At 37.0% G+C, this 22031-nt stretch overlaps 1 protein-coding gene across 1 annotated transcript; it reads left to right on the plus strand.

The window, feature by feature from the left end:
- The first annotated feature begins 6018 nt into the window (after positions 1-6018).
- Positions 6019-8824, plus strand: LOC110752839 (putative WRKY transcription factor 31). The gene is made up of 6 exons (XM_021953586.2): positions 6019-6462; positions 6612-6716; positions 6893-7063; positions 7191-7604; positions 7960-8073; positions 8191-8824. Exons 1-6 carry the CDS (start codon positions 6220-6222, stop codon positions 8782-8784), a joined length of 1641 nt encoding a protein of 546 aa, XP_021809278.1. The 5' UTR covers positions 6019-6219; the 3' UTR covers positions 8785-8824.
- Positions 8825-22031: the final 13207 nt, after the last annotated feature.

A 22031-nucleotide genomic window follows, 5' to 3' on the forward strand; every position in this document is an offset into this window, starting at 1 on the left:
AAGGCTAATAATGTCCTAAAAGGGGACTCAGCCTTTGACAAAATGAGATGTCATATGCTTCTAGTCGGTCTTCAGCATTAGAGTTATATTTGCGATCTTTGACTAATTTAGTCGGTCAAGGACCAAAACTTTGAAGTACAACATAACATTATTGTATTAAGATATAAACAAGTAGCTGCCTTGAAAATAATGTTGCAAGACTGATAAAATTGTCTTGCCAATTAAGAGCTTAAGAAAAATGATATGTTAATTTACCGGGAATGACTACGAGAAGAAAGATAATTATTTCAATTAATGACTTTCCCATTTTTACTAATACATAAGGAACCAAACAATATATGGGTCTCACTTTGAAATTAGTAATGCAATACCATCAAACTAGGAATTGGATCAACCAGGGAGGCTAGTTGATTCAATTCAAATTCCTTATTTTCTGTAAGTTCTCCGATTCCTTAATTACTTCTCTCATTTCAAGTAAGTAAACATGATTGGTGGGAATTTGGTCCAATAAGAAAACTCCAGTATTGTCGACCTGTAAATTTTGTCGCTCTATGTTCAAACCTTTAACGGACGTGAAAGATCTAATACAAATGCTTGTAGATATGATTCAAGATTCCCATTTGGTTCATGGAAAAGATTTGATAGGAAATAATTTCTCATGTCTTTTCTCAAAAGATGGAAAATGGAATATTCTTTTCCCATGTTTGCTAATGCTAGGAAAGTAACCAGGAAATACCCCTTTATTTCATTTTCCATGTTTGTTTTGCGTTGGAATATAAAACAAAGTTTGTTTAAATTTTCAATTATACCCATATGAAATCAAATAAAAAATAGAATGCATTTAATGCTATATTGTAATTCTAAATTGTTAATTGAGACAAAATGGTCATGAAAAATGTGCATTTAATGCTGGTCCAATTTCCCAAACTTTCTCATGGGAAGGGAAAATAAAACCTAAGGGGGAAGGATGGTTACATTTCCCTCTATATTTTCCCATGTGCCAGACAACCACTTAGCATGCCCTAAATGTACCAAATATGGAAAAGTAATTGATTTCCTATCCTCAAGCCTCTTTTCTCTAAAATCAAATGCAGAAAGTGAAATTTAAAACCACTTACCTCCTTTGCTTTGACAAAATTGTAACTCCTATATTAATTAATTTTGGTGATCCAATCCAACCCGACGGGGGCTCTTAATTTGGCCCCCATCTTGGTCCAACCCTAGCTCCTATCAATAATGATTTCCCTACCAAATGTATCATAGGGTAGAGTACTCTTTTTCTTCAATGTTTTCCTGCTCTCTCCATGCTGTCTTATTAAATTCCACCGTCTCTCACTACAATTTTTTCAAACTCTATAAACGTTTTCTTTAATATTCGACCTAACATTTGAACCTCCATTTCCACACCTTGTGTTACTCTGCAAGTAATTGCATGCCATGCTGAATTGAATCTTATGTCAACACGGCAATCTTTATTTGTTTGCATTTGGTAAGCATGATACTTGTTTATAAAAATAGGGCAAGCAAGCATCGAACCTCTACAAAATAATTAATTAGTCGGTCAAGTTTCAACCCTAATCTAAAAAATTATGCCATTATAATTTAGTTTTGATTGGAATTATGCAGTTGACGTTTGAGGTAGTTTGTGTTATGAAAATAATATGCACACATTTAGTGACTTTTTCAAAGTCATCACATATAACTCAGAGACTCGTACTAACTTTGGGATGGAAGAATAAATGGAAATATGAATATAAATTTGTTTTTGAGTAAATATGTGGGACACAACTAATATGGGTATTTTCTTTTTTGCAATAAATTATGTTCGGCACCACTTGTTGGGTTGATTCCTTTTTCTTTTTTTTTTTTTTTTGGGTCTGCACTTGTTGGGTTGATTCCATACAAGAAAGTTTTGGATGCTAATTACATATTTTACAATAACAATAGCCACCAAAACCTTTCGCAAATTGTGGTAGAAATGGGGAGGAAAGGAGATCTTGGGATTGTTTGGACGGGGCTATCTATGTGCAACTATATTAAGCTTGAGGAGGTGCACGAAGCATGTCTCATGCGATGCTTCTAATGGCTTTATTTTTAAGAGGATATGCTAAACTTTCTTGTGTCATATGTTAGGGTATGTTTCTTATCACTTTTAAAAAATATGTTTAATTTCATCGTTTATATAATGGGAATAAACACGAAAATCGATTAATAATAAATCCGTATATATAACATGTCAAACTATAAATCCGTATATATAACATGTCAAACTATATGACAAACACGAGCATCAATCTTAACTTTACAACCATTTAAGACTTGTGAGCAAGCTTTGCCAACTAATGCCCTTTAAACTAGTCTTTAATTAAGTAAAGGTTACCCGTTTCGTAGTCCGACTTAAAGCGGTGCGAGAGTCAAGCACACCTCAACCCTACTTGCAAGTAGTCCATGTATATGTATAAGACTCTTTGAATGGACCTGAAGGCTGTACTTTAATCTTGCTTTAATTGGACAAGTGACTTTCACCAAACTATTGATCAAAAGGTGCCTAAAACGAGCTATATCAAAATCAAAAGGTTTCACAGCCATGCATGCAGAAAATAAAATGTTGATTTTCTAGAGTATTCCAGTAATCCTACATAGGTTAACTGCAGTCATTCTTAATTATACAAGCAACATGAGTAATTATATGTAGTGCGGTCCTGAAGTAGTATAACTTGTTCATGTGTTATAACACAACTGAATAGTTATTGATACTGTATAGTTTCTATTAATTTGCCTATGTTTCAAATTAACTTTCAATATTCACCAACCACAATGTCGTTGATGCCATTCAAACCTCAAGTTTGGCAAAATCCACACAGAATTTTAAAGGGTTTAATTAAAAGGTGATTATTGAAAGAATTTCTCATATTTCAAGTTTGTGTTGGATTATTATAAACGAAATATGATGAGAAATCTTGAACATATGTAACAAAAAAACTAAAGAAAAGAGAATCCTAGTTAGTAGCCCGCGTACATTTTGAGTTCTGTTGAAAAATAATCTATATGATCATCCTTAATTTTCTCTTGCTTTTAAGTTTTTTTTTACCCTTTTATTTTTAATTGATAATTACTTATAATAGATATCTTGAAAACCTACAAAATCACAGCTATAGATATACTAACTATTTTTATCTCCACTAATTTTCATATGTTAGGCGAAGTCAATTATTTGTACGAGCATATATAATAATACTAAACTATGTAAGAATATTCAAACGCAAGCAGGACTTCAAGTGGTTAAGAGTATTGTCAAGGATCCTAAATTTGATTCTCCTTTTCTCCAATATTATTTGTACATAAATAAAAAGTATAAGAATATTGATTACGATAAGGGCCATTACTGTTTGCGGTTTTACGCCTTGAATGGCACTTCACGACGTACTTTATGCATTGTAATGATGTGTTATGGTGTAGTATATACTGAAAACTCGATCGTTCAGCTATATTATAACACATGAATGAAATGTACTACATAATTATATTTTAGTACCATACAATTATCCATAATATTATAACACGTGAACTGTAAAAAATACCAAGAATATCCAAAACATATTGACGTTAAAAAAAGTGCAGTTATATATGATACATCCATGGCACCATATTTTTTCTTTGTATAACTTTTGAACTATTTGTCATGTATTGCCTCCAAATATGTATAGAATATTCAAGTCTAAGTCTGCTTAATTTGTTGAATGGTCTCCGATTCCATATCCAGATTCACATAGAGAACATGAAATGAAGGGATGGTCTCCGATTCCATATCCAGATTGACATAGACAACATGAAATGAAAATGTGAATCCCGACTCACAGAGGATAACTTTTTTTACTTTCCGTGATATTGGAACATTCTAATCATTTCTATTTCTATTATTACGGGACGGAAGGCAAAGTATGAAAAAGTGAGAAGGTCGTGACTATATGATATCTAAGAGATAAGATAATGTGAGTATTTCCAAGTTACGTCTTTTTTTGTAATTTTGACTTCATTTCGATGATGCAATGTTGGGATATATATTCATCAAATTAAGACTTGAGACAGATAGCGACTTACTTTTCTTAATCAAAATTATTGATGGATTTATATATATTTTAATGCATACAAGGGAATTATGGGATCTTATAATTGTATGATAATATGAACATTTATTTATTTATTTATTTCTGAAACTTGGAAACTTGATTAGCATTAGCCAAATATCTCTTGTCAGGAATCAATAAGAGAATCAAGAAACGTGGCAAGTCGAGAGGACAAATCACCAAACTCTATTTTAAAATCATAATATAAAAATGCTTACGTTTTTGTCGATTTTTGGTGATATTATTGGGAGAGAGAAATTTAGATACAAATCCTTTGGTTAATGCACTTAACTCACTTAAGTTACAAGTGTCTTTATTATTGATCTAATTATTTATTTAATTATAATTAGTCGCTATTCTATAAGAAATCATTATGTGTGATGGTAAACCACATGCATGTTAGTAAATCAAAGTACTATATTATATTAGGTTTAGAAATATTATAGTGCTACGTGGTATTACCAATCCACTCATGTTAGACCATGTATTCTATTTATTAATATTATACCATGGGTTCCTGAAATATAAATCATGTTGCCCATCCATATTATAATATATGAGCGGGTAAAACGAGTATTTCTCTACATCAACATTTCACCGAGTACTACCGTGACATACAAATTACTTTTGTCTTACCTATTTTTCCTTTTTCGACCGATCCATTGCGTATATACTTCATTTTCTCAACTGCTATAAACATATCACATTTCACTCGAATCATCGGGTGACTACATAATGACAACATTTGAATATTGGAACACCCTTACCTCACCAAAATTAATACAATTAACTTCTTTGGTACGCCTTTTGTTTTCTTTGATGATTGATTTGATCCAAAACGAGGGCGGTCAAAGAAAACATAAGTGGGACCCAGTATAGTCGCAAGGGAGCTTGGCCGTCTATATCGTTGACTCTGCCTTTTCCTCCCTGCACATGGATTGCGCCGGACCAATAGCCCCAATGCACATCAGGAATCAGTCAAACTCACTTCTTTGACACACAACTACACACATTCTTTTATTTTCTCTCCAACAAAATTAGCAACATTTCTTTTCTGCCAGCTCATTTTTACTTTTCCTGAAAAATTTCAATGAGTTTTATCATTATCACTTGAAAATTTTCAATGAATTTTATCATTATGATCAAGTGCTAGCAAAATTTCCATGAGTTTTAGGTATGAGGTAACGTGAGGTAGAACGAAAATCGTCATAACAGACTACAGGAACGCTTAAAAATATGTCATGAGATATTATTCAATCATTTTAATGTTATAATGCTTTGCAACCATTAGATGATCTCCGACCATCGTTGCAAATAGACGCTTTATTTCTAGGCACGTAAGCGAGCTCACTTGATCAAGATGTGCACTTCTATATCTCTTTTTTTTTTTTTTTCATTAGGGTACAGTTGAGATGACGATTTTGGAATAACACCTATTAGTGAAAACTAATTTCCCAATTTTTTTAAAAAAATCTGTAATAATTAAGCATATAGGTCTTATTGACTTGTGCTAGTAACATGCATGTACCACACTGCTGCTTTTATCCCTTCCCACAATTGTTATATGTATATATATAAAGGAAATGAAAAATAAAAAAAAATATAACAGATGGAAGGAAGAGTTACCCCCTCCTCTCTCTCTCTCTCCTGCGAATGTGTAGCCACGTGGTGGCTTGACGCGTCACCTGACCTCACTCCTCTATTCTCTACCATATTTCATGATGTTGTTGTTGTTGTTGTATGTTAAGATCGATCTCACTCATTTTCTGAATACACATGTTGGTTGGTCTTAGTCCAACCAAACCCTTTTAAAGCCGAGTCTATTGCATCTCCTATGACTTCAAACTTCACTCTCTCTCTCTCTCTCTCTCTCTCTCTCTCTCTCATCTTCACTTCTCCTCTTTCTTTATATATTTTTATTTTATGGACAAACCAAGACGACTGCCCTGTCTACAACAGCTCTCTTTTTCTTCTGCTTCTTCTTCTTCTTCTTCCTACCACTAGCAGAAAACCAAATCCTTCACACATAGAAATAGACTGAATTCAATTTAAACCCTCCAAAACACCATTTCATTCATTTCTTACACAAACCATGGAATCTGCAGCTAGTGATCATTCGATTCACAACTGCAGATCAATCGAGCGGCCTCTACTTTCTCCGGAAACAGCCGTTGATCACGATAATCACGGGAAGCGGATTGTTGATGAGTTGGACTTCTTTGCTGATAACAAGGGTCGTCTGATGGAAATGAGAGATCAGACGGTTGAGGTTAAAGAAGAAGGCGCACATGATCATCACGGCGTTGGTCAAGAAAAGCAACTACCCGACGTAAATGTATGAAAAGTTCTAGTCATATAGTTCGTCCAATATATTTACCGAGTCTTTTTTCTTTTTTTTCTCTTTGAATTTCTTACACCACCTGAATTAGTGCTAATTGTTTTTCTTTTTCTTTTTCTTTTTTGTCATGGTTTTGATTATTATAGACTGGTTTAAATCTTCTCACAACATACACCAGTAGCGACAAATCATCCATGGATGATGGAACTTCATCGTCCCATACTATGGAAGACAAGCATAGAACAAATGAGGTAGGCACGTTTATATAAATGGAATATTTGGACAGTTTTTTTTTTCTTTCTGGGACCTGTGGTTTAAAATAATTACAAACTATAGGAGATTGAATTTCTATTAATTTTGTTGGTTCATTAATTTAGATGAATTAATATATATTCATGTGAGAAATTAATTTTGGGTTTTCATGCAGTTGGCAGTTCTTCAGGCTGAATTAGGCCGTATGAGTGTAGAAAATCAACGGCTGAGAGTTATGATTAGCCAGGTGAACAACAATTACCAGGCATTACAGGTGCAAATTGTGACACTGATGCAACGCCAGCAAAATCAAAAGGCTGATCATCAAACTCCAGAACAACACCAGGTATATATATATATATATATATATATATATATATATATATATATATATATATTAATCTGATTCCTTGTCTACATAATATATATTTCTTTAATTTCACTAATATCCGCAACTTCATGGATTTGCTTAGATGATCAATAATGGGTCAGTCGTGTTAGAAGAGAAGCAGATGATGAACGGGTTCAACCATATTGTTCCAAGGCAATTTATGGATATGGGCAGGGCTGAGAAAGATGAGCTTTCACAGTGTTCTTTGGAAGGCTGCAGATCCCAAGATTGTTCCGGGTCGCCTCCACAAAACGACATCGTTGAGTCAATGGAATTCTGCAAGAGTACTAGTCATGTACTTCACAGGGATCTTAGTGGAAGAATTAGTACTACTAATGGGGGAGAAGATAGCCCTGACCAAGAGTTTCAAGGGTGGGTTCCTAAGAAAGTGTCCAAGATGATGAGTCCCAGGGACGTGGATCAAGCCTCATCAGAAACCATGTCCATGATTAAGAAAGCCCGCGTTTCTGTTCGGGCACGATCTGATGCGTCCATGGTAAGAAACTATCCTATAGTTGAGATTTGTTTGTCAAACTGTATACACAGACCATTGATCGATCATGTTGATTCTCATCTGAATGTGTGATACAGATTACAATCTTCAATATTAGTAAACGTATTATAACATTAATTGGAAAACTCTGAAACAAATGTCTTCTTAATGAGATGGGTGTGGACAAATTATGCAGTACATAAATATTCAGAAGCAAGTTCTTTTCTGATAATTTCAAACCACACCTCAGTAAACCAAACAGAAAATAGGAAATTAAAACACACATGCTTCTGTTGGAGTATAATTCAACGACAGAGAAATATGGATTTCATCATCCTAATATCAAATTCTCTTTCAGATATCTGATGGATGCCAATGGAGAAAGTATGGTCAGAAAATGGCTAAAGGAAACCCATGCCCTCGAGCTTATTATCGTTGTACCATGGGAACTGGTTGCCCAGTTCGCAAACAGGTACGTACTCTCTTTCTTGTTCTTAGGTTAACAAGTACATGCCTCTTTCTTGTTTTTAGATTAACAGTCTGACAACATAACATGTTAACTGGACCTAATTGGAATCGTAATTGACAGGTGCAAAGATGTGCAGAAGACCGAACTATACTGGTAACAACCTACGAAGGCCACCACAACCATCCACTCCCTGCTGCTGCAATGGCAATGGCGTCTACAACATCAGCAGCAGCATCAATGCTACTATCAGGCTCAATGCCTAGTGCTGATGGCCTAATAAGCTCAAACAGCTTCCTGGCAAGAAGTGCCCTACCAAACTGCCCACCAAGTTTGGCAACACTCTCAGCTTCAGCACCATTTCCCACTGTCACATTGGACCTCACTCGAACTCCAACTTCCTCAGAGATGCCACTTGGCCAGCCAAACCAGCTGCCTCCAAGTTTTCCTCAAAACATGATGTCTGTGCCACAAATTCTAGGTCAAGCCCTTTCCAGCCAATCGAAATTCTCAGTTCTCGATAGCTTTCAGGGATTGGATAGCGCTACACACTCATTGGCTGACAAAGTCAATGCAGCAACAGCGGCCGTCACAGCTGACCCTAACTTCACAGCGGCTCTGGTAGCAGCCATCACCTCTATCATTGGCAATGTTCATTCAAACAATAATACCAACAACAATATTACAACAAGAAACAATAGTGATAGCAATACATGAAATTAAAGTCGTTTTCTTTGGTAGTAATAATAGATGTGCACAGTGCAATTTTTCAATATTTCACTTGAGATTAATAAAAGATTCTCATTGATTCAGTATTTTTTTAATTTTCATTCCAATTTTCTTTTGAATACAAGCGATAGTCTAAACTAGAACTGAGAGAGGGGGATTTCTCACACTATTAAGAGCACTTCCACCCATGGTACCATGGCAAAGGGCAAGGGCAAGCAAGGGCAGGGACTATTCATGTGAATAGTGCCTGCCCTAGCAATATTTTTGTTTGCTTTTCCACCCATTGTCATGGCAACCTAAGGGCAATTACTATTCACATGGGATTAATTTTATTTTTATGTATGAGATTAATAATAATAAAAAATTGCTAGGCATGTATAAAAAAATATCCTGAATTTTTTAGTAATTTTTCAGATTTTTTTTTAAAATTTTAAAAAAAATTCTTCATTGACGTTAGAGCCCTCAGGCAACAGTTCAGGTTGTTCTTGCCTTCATACCTGCTCAGTCTTTATAGAGCCAACCATCTACCCAGGCTGAATTTGTGCGATGGAGTGGGTTTCTTTAATATGGGGGGGACCTTTTGCCGAGGTCGGGTTCTGCAGTGGAAGTGCTCTAAGGTGCTATTAAAGTTCAAACCTGAAACCATTTGTCTAAGTCAAGGCCCTGGGCTAGAGCATGTTGACATTCTCATTTCAATTTTCAATTTTCAATTGAGGGATACATATTTACATTTTTATTCAAAAGAAAAGCGTATGTCAAAGAATTTTAAAATTTATAGCCCTTGTTATTCAAGAAAATATGGGAAGCTCAAATATGACAAACGAAATTACAGTTTCACATATTTGAGATGAAAAGTTTTGGGATTTGTTGTATATGTGGAAGGTTTCAACAATACACACACACACATATATATATATATATAGTCCACTAATTTATCTTTTACTTTCCCCTTCCCTTATAGAAGTCAAACAATTTTCTCATAAAATACATGACTTACGACTATGCCAATTGCCAATTGCCAATTGTATACCAGAAAAAAAGTCCCCAGTTGCGGTAGCATGATACTCATGAACCCAAATCATGCAATTGTTTGTGAGTCTCTCATAGATCAGTCATACCAATACAATTTCGTATCATATCAATCGTGTTGGCATGCATGATATAAAGAATCCAAATCGTGCCCTATTTCATGAAATTTTCATACATGGTTGGCAACCCAAATTAAAGAAAGTGGTTATTATCATATTTCTCACATCCAGCACCTAAATTTTTTCTTCTTCTTAGAATCTTAGTTTTCGTTATTCTAGAGAATATAATGGAAAGTTCGACAAAGAATACATATAATGGAACAGAATTACAAATATTGAATAAGAGTTTGGAGGAAATTAAACTGACATTCTTCATGGACATCAATGGGGAATTTGAATGGAATAAAAGTCAAACTAGTCTAATCACCCAAACAACCAAGCTTTAGTTTAAGATGTAGATACTTTTTTTGATGATAAAGGGGGGAAAAGCCCCAAACAGCAAAAACAAACTCAGCTACAACAGGACAAACTAGACGAGGTCTAGTAACCCCTGCACATCATCAGCCAAAGGAGAGGCCATCCAAACTGGAGCAGACTCAAACACATATAACCCCAAATCCACATCATAGCTCCTCCACCTATCAGCCACATAATTCTTTTCTCTATAAATATGTTACACAACAAAATTATCAACCTTATTCATAAGCTCCCGGCAACTAGCAATCAAACCAGCAAGAGGATGGAACTCGTCAATTCTATCCATGAATAAGTTGGACAGCAATTGCAGATTCAATTTCAATAATAAGGTGAGAAACACTCTTAGCCACAGCCATCATGAGCCCAAAAAATAACCCCCATAATTCAGCTTCCAAGATCTCACCTTTACCTAAATTCACAGTAAACCCTCCACACCAGTCCCCCAAAGAGTCTCGATGCACACCTCACCAATCAAACCAAAAGCAGCTTTTCTGGTTTCAACCACATTCAATTTAAACGAACCATGATGGTGGTTCCCAAGCAAGTAGTACTTGTACTTTATGAGTTTTCTTCCTAACAGCCCCAGCAGCTAAAACAATTCTCTAAAAAGACATAGGCAACTCCTCTTCATCATTAAAGACATGGTTTCTCCACTTCCAAATGTACCAGTAGGTAAAAACCAAAAGTGAGCTCCATTAATACCTCTAAGGCAGTCCCTAAGGCCATCCCCAATGGGGGCTGTATATAAGGCTCCACCACCTTGAGGCTCCTATAAATAGAAATTCTTTGAAAAAAAAAAAGCATTCTCAGTTGTGCAAATTCAAGGCCCTAAAAGGTTGAGCCCAATCGGAGTTGAATCCAAATGTGTGTGCTTGGAGAAAAAGCTGACAGCCCAATTGTTGTGTCTCTCTCACTTGCCTTGCGACTGAGGAATAGCATGCTTGCCTTTGATATACTTGCTGCTGCCACTTTTTAAAACTTGTTGAAAACTTTGACCACAACAGCTAGTTCCATTGTTGAACTTTGACCATACTTGCCCTTTTGTTTTGTAAAATATACAACTATAAATAAACGGCTATATTCAATTTTTTTAATTTTTTAATTTTTTAATTTTTTAGATTTGCAACTCAATTCTTCCTATAAATACCCACCATATCTCTCATAATTTTTACACACCACAACAACTTTATCAATTTTTACACACCATTCCTACAAATTGACCAAGCAAAATGTTGGCTTCCAAATCTTGTCCAAATTATGATTTTTTTTTTTTGTTGAAATGTTCACACCAAAAAAAAAACTAACATAACATGAATAAACATTAAAGTAAAATAGCTAACCAAAAAAAAAACACGTAAATTTCGTCCAAAAAAAAAAACACGTAAATCAAATTACATCATAAAAAAAAAATATAGTCTTCCATTGTGGAAGAGATTCCTTTAGAGCCCCAAAGATTCCATCGGAGCTCTAAATGAGGCTCTATCCACCATATTTAGAGCCCCAACCATTGGAGATGGCCTAAAAATATGAAGTACAGTTTTAGAAGGCCAATTAAATAAGGCTAAGATATTACTTAATTGTAAATATTAAACTAGACAAACTAATTTTATATAAAATAAAAATAAAAAACGAAGTCACAAAATGTGGGTATTACAAATATATAGATTACTACACTCTAGAAGTTTCCCCTTTTCACCTATAGCAATCAAGTTTCAAAACTGAACTGCACATATGAAATGGGATCAGAATTGCTTCGGCTTTGGCTGGCTATCTCCATCATCGCCAAACTTCTTCCTCGCTGCCCAGAACTCAACCACAAGACTTACAAAAAGCATCAATGGTTAATTGTCTCTTAGCTCTTTGATCATTGGAAAGCACCTTACCTTGGTAAACTAACCAAAGAAAAATCTGCAGTTTATGAGGGGTCTTCAGCTTCCACAAAATCTTCCCAAAAGGATCAACCCAATCCTCACCTGGAAAAAGTAAATGATAAGCAGACTTGACTATAAAGATACCATTAGCAGATGGCTTCCAAACTTGAGCATCTGACAACCTACTATCAAAACCTACTGGCACATTAATAATGTGTTGAATAAACTCATCACTTAAAACACATCTAAGCTAACCAATGTGATTGGTGTGAGTGGTTCAGCACTCTCATTCCTTAAGAGAGGTCAGGGGTTCGATTCCTGCTCTTGTATGGAGTCACCACTTTGGCCAGCACTTTACCCCTTACGGGCCGACCCGGTGTGAGCGGGGATTAGTCTGGATTGTGGTTAAAGCCTAAAGGTGCCACCCATAATTGAGGCCCATCCAGGACCACCTCGTGATTCAGACAAAAAAAAAAAACACATCTAAGCTTTTCAATATCCACCAACCATGCTTAGAAAAAGAAGAAACAGTACAATTAACATCCTCAATGCCATCAAAATTTGTCTGCTGCAACAAAGGAGTCATTACACCAAGAATCCTTCCAGAATCTAACATTGTCCCCATTACCAATCCTCCACTGCAAACCCCTCCCCAACAACTCAGACCCATACATAATACCTCACCAAGTTGAGGAACAATCATGTTTTAAAGAAGGATCCATAATTGAGTGACCTTTCAAATATTTTTCCTCAAAAAGCCCGGCCCATAAACCTTGATCCTTAGAATGCAGCCTCCAACCAATCTTAACATTAATTGTAGAGGTTACAGCTTGTTGAAGTTTTTGGATTTGCCCGATGGGTCCCACTCTAACAACGATACTATCCCCACTTTACCATCTGCCCAATCCGTCAGGTGTACACGAAAAAAAAATATATTCACAAAAGCCAAAAACAAGAAAACAAAATGGAAATATCTCTTTGAAGACTAAATTAAAGTAGTACAGGATGGTCAAGGGGGAAAAATGGAAAGAAGGGATGCCATTCACATGTATCATTAAAAGGAAAAGCATTTTACAATCATAAAAGAAATGCGTGCTCTCCAGAGAAAAGGTAATTTTGTTACTATTGTGGAGCCTTTTACTTAACACTTTAATGATGTAATGTTGGGATATGATAATTATACATTTAAATCTTCGGATAATATTAGGGACACCAAATTTGTGCACCAAATTGAAGTACCAAATAATGTGGCTCATGCCATATAATAAATATTTAATTAATCAATTCCAACTTGGATTATAATTTAGCTAACCCTAAACAATTAAACTTGCCGTCATACCACCATGAGCAAGGCTTGTTCTTACTAAATTGTAATTTAATCGGTTTCAGTGGAGAGAAAGATTCTATATTGATGATGATGCACATGTTCGGTTCATTTTTACACATGATTTTTCATGTTATTCACCCACTATTTTGAGTTAGTTCTTGACATTTTATAGCTTTTTACTTCTTTTTTGTGTTTTAATAGGTTTTACCTTGGTTTGTATGAAAATGAGCTAAAAGTGCATTATTTGATATAAATTCTGTTTTTGTTCATTTTCGTAGGTCAACTTCGTGGCCTTGGATCAGCATGTTCCGGTCCTTGGATGAGGTGATGATCTTCATAAGACTTGTTCCAATGGATGTTGACTACAACATATCCAAATTTGAGCTCCATTGGATAAGTATTGCCTATCCAACCAATCCAGCATGTTACCACTGCTCTGGAAATCCGAGTTGGCTAGTTTTCACCTCCACTTAGTGTGATCTTACTTCTACTTGTTACCATGCCATTCGTAACAATATTTTACTTTAGTTAAGTGGAATTTTCTGAGAGTATATTTGTGAGGACAAAACTTCATCATGAGAGGAGACAAGAAAACAAAGGCAAAAGTGTGCCATGATGAAAAGGAGGAGAGAGAGGAGCATAGAGAGGAATCAATTGACTTTGGGGCAGCAGCTAGGCAACGAATCAAAGCCAGTTTTTATTCGAATTTGCAGAGACTTTCTAAAAGCTGGGAGCTAGAGAGCTAGAGGAGGAAGACAAAGTCATCCAAGCAAGAAGTGGAAGAGATTTCCACCATTGAAGACCTTGAGTTTCCACCTTCACAAAAGCTGTAACTTCTTTCTAGTTTTATTTCGAATTTGTGTTTGAAATGATTATGAGGAACTAAACTCCATAGCTAGGGCTTAGGTTGAAGCCCTAAACATGATTACCTTATTGTTTTGATGCTTGAGTGTATGAATTTCTAGATATTGTTGATGAATTCCAATTCACCAAATTAATCTATCCTTGATGTATGTTTTTCTTTGATTGATCACCTTCGAAAGCATGCTTCTTGAGATTGTTGGGATTATGTGTATCTTCATGTTATCCTAAGCAATAAATGGATGAAGTAAGAATCATCCATGTGAATTGGTTTCTTGAATACCTAATGTAAACACCATGCTATTAGGGTTCTTGTGATGTTCATATTCTCTTTGAACTTAATGGGTTTTTCTTGTAATTGAATCAAAGTACTAAGCACACCTAGATTCGATTATAGGGAAGGCACAAGTATTGTAGCACTCGTACTGCACTTTACGTACATTAGAGAGAATCAATGCGTCTTGAGCCACTCGTACTGGTCTTGATTGCGAACATCTTCATCAACACGTTTAGAGTTCATCACTTGAGTATTTATGAACATAGGTAGAATTGTTTAGGGTGGATTCCGAAACCCTAGTGTTTGTTACATTTTGATTTCACATCTTGATAATTCATCTCTGCCATTCTCATTTAAATTCGAAGTCCATTTACTTACATGCAATAGAAATAGATCACTTGAACCAAATCAAACCCCCCCCCCCCCCCCCAAATGTGTGTGTGAGTTGCGTGTTTGACACGTTATGTGTCTTTGTTACTAAATTTTATCTGTTTCCGTAATTGTTTTGGACTTTTGGTCCGCGTTGTGTTCTTGCATTTTCTGTGCTGAATCCAACCGTATAAAGAACGTGAATTTTGGACGTACGGTTGGAAAGTTATAGGCAAAACATTGGACAGAGGTCGAAACTGAAAAACAGAGAAATCGACTCTGTGCAAAAACGACCGGTCGCTTTTACCTGACGACCGGTCGCTTTTCACGTCAAAATTTGAGTTTCGACTCTGCCCAAAAACGACCGGTCGCTTTTACCTAACGACCGGTCGCCAGACCAAAAACGACCGGTCGCTTTACATCCAACGACCGGTCGCTGGTACTGTTCACAGCACATTTTCTTCTTTTGTTTTGTTTGTTTCTTTTACATTTCTTTACTCATTTTTAATTTCCATTTTGCATTAGTGGTGTGTTAAATAAGTGTTCTCTTTGTACTCGAATTAGAACTTATAGGAAACCGACAAGTTCTTCGTGGGATCGACCCCGTACTTGTATAATCTATACTTCAATAGACTCGTGCACTTGCGGGTATTTTTAATTGGTTGTTTGCACATTAATTTGTGTCCTCTTAGGAATGCAACAGCACAACATATACACAAAGCTAATGGAGTCAAAACTGAAATATATAAATAGCTAATTTAGCCTTCTCTTTCATTCAATCCGTTTATGTGGTTGAACTCATCACACTTCTCTTCTCATCATTCATTTCCCCTATCCTCAGTCATCTTCATGGAGTCAAAATTGAGCCAGGTCTTCGTTTCAAAAGCATATGGGATTTGACGCTCGGAGGCCCACATAACATATAAAGCATAACCTGGTCTTTGATTTAATTTCCCTAAATTTGTTGGTTTCCGAAATTACAATACGTTTCTTTGTTGTTTTTGAGAAACTTGTGCCTGATGAATCACGGCCATAAGCTGGCCGAAGGAGCCCCTTCTCTCGGCCCTGGCACTTGTTCGTAAAATCTGAAACGCAGCGTTTCGCCAGGATACTTCGCCTTCCTAAAGATAAAAGAAGAAATGCTAAGGCATTATCATCTCGGCCTCAAGCGCAGGCCGAGGCCGAGGCCGAACAAAATCACAGTCAAGGCATTAAAGGCAAATCATCACGTGACAGCAGGGTCCCAGGCTTCATTTAATGAAGTAGTGCCTGTTTAATGCAGCAAACCCTTTGGCCACAAAGAAGCATTTAATGCATGAGGGAAGGTGGGAAGTGACTGAAGTCAGGATTTGGTGATGGAGATCAGAGTGATTAGACGTGGACATTCTCACAAGAATTCTGACAGCCTGAGATATTGGTTCACCAGCTATCCAGGCCATAAATGCATCTCCACGGCCAGAGGCTCAGAACCCACGATCAAGAGCGGCGGCCGAGATTCACCGGGATTTCTGGGGTCTCACCACCATACTTCACGATCCCAAATGTCGATTGGACTGCCCACTTGCGCTAATCAGACTCCACTATGCGTAAATTCAGCCTCGATTACTCATCCAGGGACTCTTGATATAAATACAAGACTCGAGCTACATTCAAAGGGTTCAACACCAAAACAAAGCCTCCCACGGAGCAACTTATTTTTTCCTGTAATGCACTTTCAATATCTTTACTTGCTTTCCTAGGAGTAGTGGTAGATTGTAAGGAAAATTCATTCATCAATATATCATACGACCCTTGATTTTCAAGGCGCTGGAGTACCATCCTTGTTGTTCCTTCACTCACCCCATATATCACACGACCGTCGCTCCCTGAGCAGCGTGCCGGAGCACCGCCCAAAACCCACCACCAACACCATCATTCAACGGCCTTGTAGTTCAGGCCGTGAACCTAACAGCCGAGACCAGTTCCTCTCTCGGCTACAATCGTTTGATTAGGAAGACAGATCAAACATGCGCACCACTTATCCATCTAACACTCATCAACACATCGACGCACGGTAGACCGTGCTGGCACGCCCGCGCACAACCGCACTGCACCCAAAAGCAGGAAACCACGTGTTAACGCACATCCCCTCGGCCCGGAACTCCAGGCCGTGAGATTTGCGCGGCAGACAAAACTCCTCATCCTTTTTAATTAACAAAAAACAAATTTTATTTCACTTCAAATATGCTGCATTAAAAAAAACCAAACAAACAACATTTTTTTTTCTCTCTTCTTCTTCTTCATCATCATCTCGCCATGACGCCGTAATTGTCTATGTCACGGGAGAAGAGTAAAAGACAAAATAATATTAAACAAATGAAAAAGTAAAAGCTATACCCTTTCCTTTTCCTCCATTGGCCTTTCCCTCTGCCTTTTTTTTTTCCGCAGCACTTAATCCTATTTTAAGAACAACAATTAATAACATAATATTATTTATAGTTTTCAAATAATATAAGCTATACCTTGGGTATTTGAAGGTTGAGTCTTAGAGCATGTCTCTTGAGTTTCTTGTACTTCATTATCATGAGATGGTTCAAAAGAGGCATGTTGGACTGCAGAGGATCTAAGTAACTCTCCCTGTTCATTGGTTGATGATGTATTGCGACTCCTTCCTTTTCTTGCCATAGCTAACATTTGTGTTCATTAGCAAAATAGACAATAATAAAAAAGAAATACTGTTATAATAGAATTAGACATAAAACAATCAAAACAGAAATAAAAAATCCTCCACCAAATATAATAACAACTAAAATAACCAAAGAGTTTCGTATTCCAAACATAAATAAAAATACTATCCATTTATAAATAAAACATTTACGACACAAAATAATAAAAAGAATCACACTATATCTCATTCCAAATCCATACGATTAGTCTCATCCACGTCCTCATCCCCACCCTCATCCCCACTGTTATTAACATCATTACTTTCGTCTTCATTTTGGTTGGTAGTTGCGTATATACACCTTTGAGCCTCTTCTTCCTGGTATGGTTCTCCTTCATCATTAGGCATTTCATAAACATTTCTAGCCTTTGTTTCCACCACCACACTCCATGTCTTATTCTTTATTTCTTTAACGTAAAACACTTGTGTTGTTTGGCTTGCCAACACAAATGGATCCTTAGTATGTAACTTGCGTGTTGTGTTAACACTTGTAATCCCATAACGATCAATCTTATAACCCCTTCCTCTTTGGGTTGTATCATACCAATTGCAATTGAACAATACAACCTTTTTCTTCTGTGTATAACAAAGCTTTACAATTTCTGTTAATGTTCCATACCAAGGAACATCATCAATTTGATTCTCCCTGTTGAGGCCCAAAAAATCCAAGGTTGGACCCGAATAAATTCCCGCCCCAGTACGACGCCTTATTAAGAAGAAACCCGGTGTGGGCATGCAAAAATTCGTCATACACGCTCGCACGAGTCATGATCCACGTGTCATGCCAAATAAGTATGTAATCCGTCATGCTGAGAGTTGAAACGAGCCTATAAAATGCACTTGCTCTATGAACCCATGCTAATTATCCCGTCAAGCATCATATCCCTTTCCAAAGGCGATAAAATTCAAGCACGCCAATCGACACGCCATGCCAAGCGGAACATCATTATGTTACACCTAGCCACACTACAAGCTTAAGTGTGCCCAAGCCACACAAATGCCCGGGGCTTGCTGAGTGGGTTGTGGTATGGATGGTAACGAGCTTTCATGAGGCCCATTGATGAGCCGAGAAATGGAAGTTTTGGGTCGCTTGGGATCCCCAAAACTCAAGCCCATTTCTTGAGCCCAAATATATGGGTAAGCATAAAAGAGAGAAAAAGCCCAATACTCTAGAAAAAAAACTAGCCCAATACTTTAGGGAAATTAGCCCATCATTTTGATAAAATAACCCATCACCTAAAGAGATTAGCCCATTCTCTTAATTGGCTAACCCATTACATTAGGAAATGGCCCAAGTGGCTTAGAAAATATCTGAAAAATCTCTAGCACATGGTTTGAAATAAAACCACGATAGAAAACCAAGAGATGTTTGTACGCTCAGACTCCAGCACATGTCAAAGACAAACCCAACGCAAGCCATCAAAGAACCAAGGGATACTTGAGCAAAACACCCTTCAGACCAGCCAAAGTTATCTATCTCCTTCCTTTACCAGACCTTGCCATGAAGTAAGGGAGGAAAGAAGGAGAGGTGATAACCAAAGATAGGAAATCACCACTGAAGCAGCTGTGGGAAAAGCCTTAGAGACCCCAAAAACCCTGTTTTGTGCGATTGGACAGAGAGATTTTTACCAAAATAGGATGAGTCCAAGGGAGATCAGAGAAAGGAAAGGGGAGACTTGACAAAAATTAGGAGAACCCATTAGGGTTTCTTGAAAAAGGAGAGCATTTAGCGGCTATAAAAGGGAGTGTCTCCTACCCATTAAAAACAACTCAATCGAAGGCAAGCAAACCAGACCCAGAGAGCAAGCATCATCTCTCACCTCTGAAACCCTTCAATTTCGAGCCACACCTCTTCATCTCCTCCAATTTCCTCTTCTGGCAAGTTATTCCAGATCTTGACAGACTTTTCGTCAAGCTGTTGGAAATTACTTAAACCACCCATCGTTCCTTCCCATCTCTCTCCCCCCTTAGCTAACCTTCTTAGAATCACTTCCCTTTCCTTAGAACCCCTGTTCCTCGTAGAAATTCACAGCCTTCTCTCTGTTTATGCTAAACTCATGATGGTTTTGCTCCCATACCACAAGCTTCTCATGCCAAGCTAAAAATCTATCTGTAAGCAGACGTTGTTTTTGTTGGTGAAGGTAACCGGGGTGTTTCCTAAGGCTTCACCGTCCTTTCGAAGCATTCTCGGGGCTTGATCTTTGAACTCAAACACTGGGGGTAATTTCACCCATTTTCGCTCCTTACAGCAGCCCAGCCTATTCGTCAGGCTGCTGGAACAAAAAGACCCCCACACTCCCCTTTAACCATGACACTACTATTTTGTGTTTTTTTATTCTCATCATGATGCAAGGTATGGAACCTAAACCCGCTCATATTGTAACCAGAATAGTAAGTGGCTCGCCTTTCAGGACCATGCGCCAAAGCAAGCATTTCCTTACTCACTTTCCCGTCCTTGTATAGTTGTTCAATCTACAAGTTAAGAAAAATATATTTCAATGACCCTTATATGATCCCAACACTTAAAGTGAAATTGCAAACAAAATAAAAAATATTTTCTTACTCTCTTTTCAAACCAATTGGCAAATTGATGCCTATGTGTCCCATCCACATCTTGGACTCCAGAGTGGACTAGAGAATTTTTATGTTCTCTGCACGCATGAGATAACAATGCATATGTTAACAAACAAGTTAATGTATGCTCATATTCTCTCAATGAGTGTGATGATTTCTTACTGAATAAAAGGCTCAGAATCATCATTATTTGTTAAGACATAATATGTGGCAGCCCTGTGAAGCTCGATACTCATCTCCCTTAATTCACTTTTCCCAAAAGCTTTACCAGATGCTGAAAATATGGATAATTCATATGCATCAGATGATGGTTGTCCTCCATCATAGTTTCTCTCTGTACGACTAAATCTAGTTTCAACACGACTCAAATAGCGAGAGCAGAATGTTACGCATTCATCTGCCAAGTAACCTTCCACAATAGACCCTTCTGGGTGAGCCTTATTACGAACATAACTCTTTAGCTTGTGCAAATACCTGTACAAGTATTAAACATTAGAACTATTTAAATATATATAAATTAAAGATAATATATACAAAAATTACTTCTAAACCATACATTACCTCTCTACAGGATACATCCACCTGAACTGTACTGGGCCAGCGACTTTTGCTTCCCATGCTAAGTGACAAGGTAAGTGAACCATGATATCGAAAAAGGCAGGAGGGAATATTTTCTCCAACTTGCAAAGAGTTATGACAATATGATTTTCAAGCAATTCTAAATCTTCTGTTCTCAATACTTTGGCACATAATTCTCTAAAAAAAAGTAACTAAACTCTATTAAAGCATCACATTCATCTCTAGGTAATAACTCTCGCACCACAAGTGGGATTAATCTCTCTAAAAACACATGACAGTCATGAGTTTTCATGCCTGAAATACTGCATTCTGTCGCATTTACACACCGAGATATATTTGCTGAGTATCCATCTGGAACTTTTAAGTTCATTAACCATTGAAATACAGCTTTCTTATCATCGTTTGATAGCTCGTAATCAGCCTTAGGCCAAATAATCTTATCACCCTCTTCTATAGGATGAAGTTTTGATCTTATACCCATTTCTTGAAGATCAAGGCAAGCATTTAACGAATCTTTTGTCTTACCATCAATGTTCATCACTATGCCAATCACATTTTCAAATACGTTCTTCTCAATGTGCATAACATCCAATTATGCCGTAACAAAAGAGTTTTCCAATAAGGCAATTTGAAAAAGATACTATGTTTCTTCCAATTGTGAGTCTGTCCAAACCTAGCTATCGTTGCTTTGTTCCATTCTTACCATGGGTTATTTCTCTCAATTCACTTAGTTCATTTATCATATCAATGCCTGATGGCCTAGTTGGAGCAACCCTCTTCTCTCTTGTATTATCAAACTGCATCCTCTGATTACGCCATGGGTGATCTAATTGTAAGAAACGTCGATGACCCATATAACATTGCTTGGAGCCATGACGTAAACTAAGATGTGAGGTATTGGACCCACAACATGGGCAAGCCAATTTTCCTTGTGTACTCCAACCTGACATATAAGCATATGCAGGATAGTCGTTGATAGTCCACATGATTGCAGCTCGCATTTGAAAATTCTGCTTTGTAGATATATCATATGTTTCAACGCCAATTTCTCATAAGTCGTCGATGACCCGTTTAATAATTATTTTATTTTTTTGCAGTGTTTTGGGGTCGAGGAAGGAAGGTGAAAGGAGAGAAACACAGACACAGATGGTGGTAAGGGATTTGGGCT

Source organism: Prunus avium, chromosome 4, assembly GCF_965620075.1.
Source record: "Prunus avium chromosome 4, drPruAviu1.hap1.1, whole genome shotgun sequence".
Lineage (NCBI taxonomy): Eukaryota > Viridiplantae > Streptophyta > Magnoliopsida > Rosales > Rosaceae > Prunus > Prunus avium.

Bases quoted from the DNA above. Each gene is read 5' to 3' on its own strand.
- LOC110752839 (XM_021953586.2), top strand. From the start codon at position 6,220: ATGGAATCTGCAGCTAGTGATCATTCGATTCACAACTGCAGATCAATC. The intron at 7,064-7,190 runs GTATATATATAT...GGATTTGCTTAG, and splicing joins AAACTCCAGAACAACACCAG to ATGATCAATAATGGGTCAGT. The intron at 8,074-8,190 runs GTACGTACTCTC...CGTAATTGACAG, and splicing joins GTTGCCCAGTTCGCAAACAG to GTGCAAAGATGTGCAGAAGA.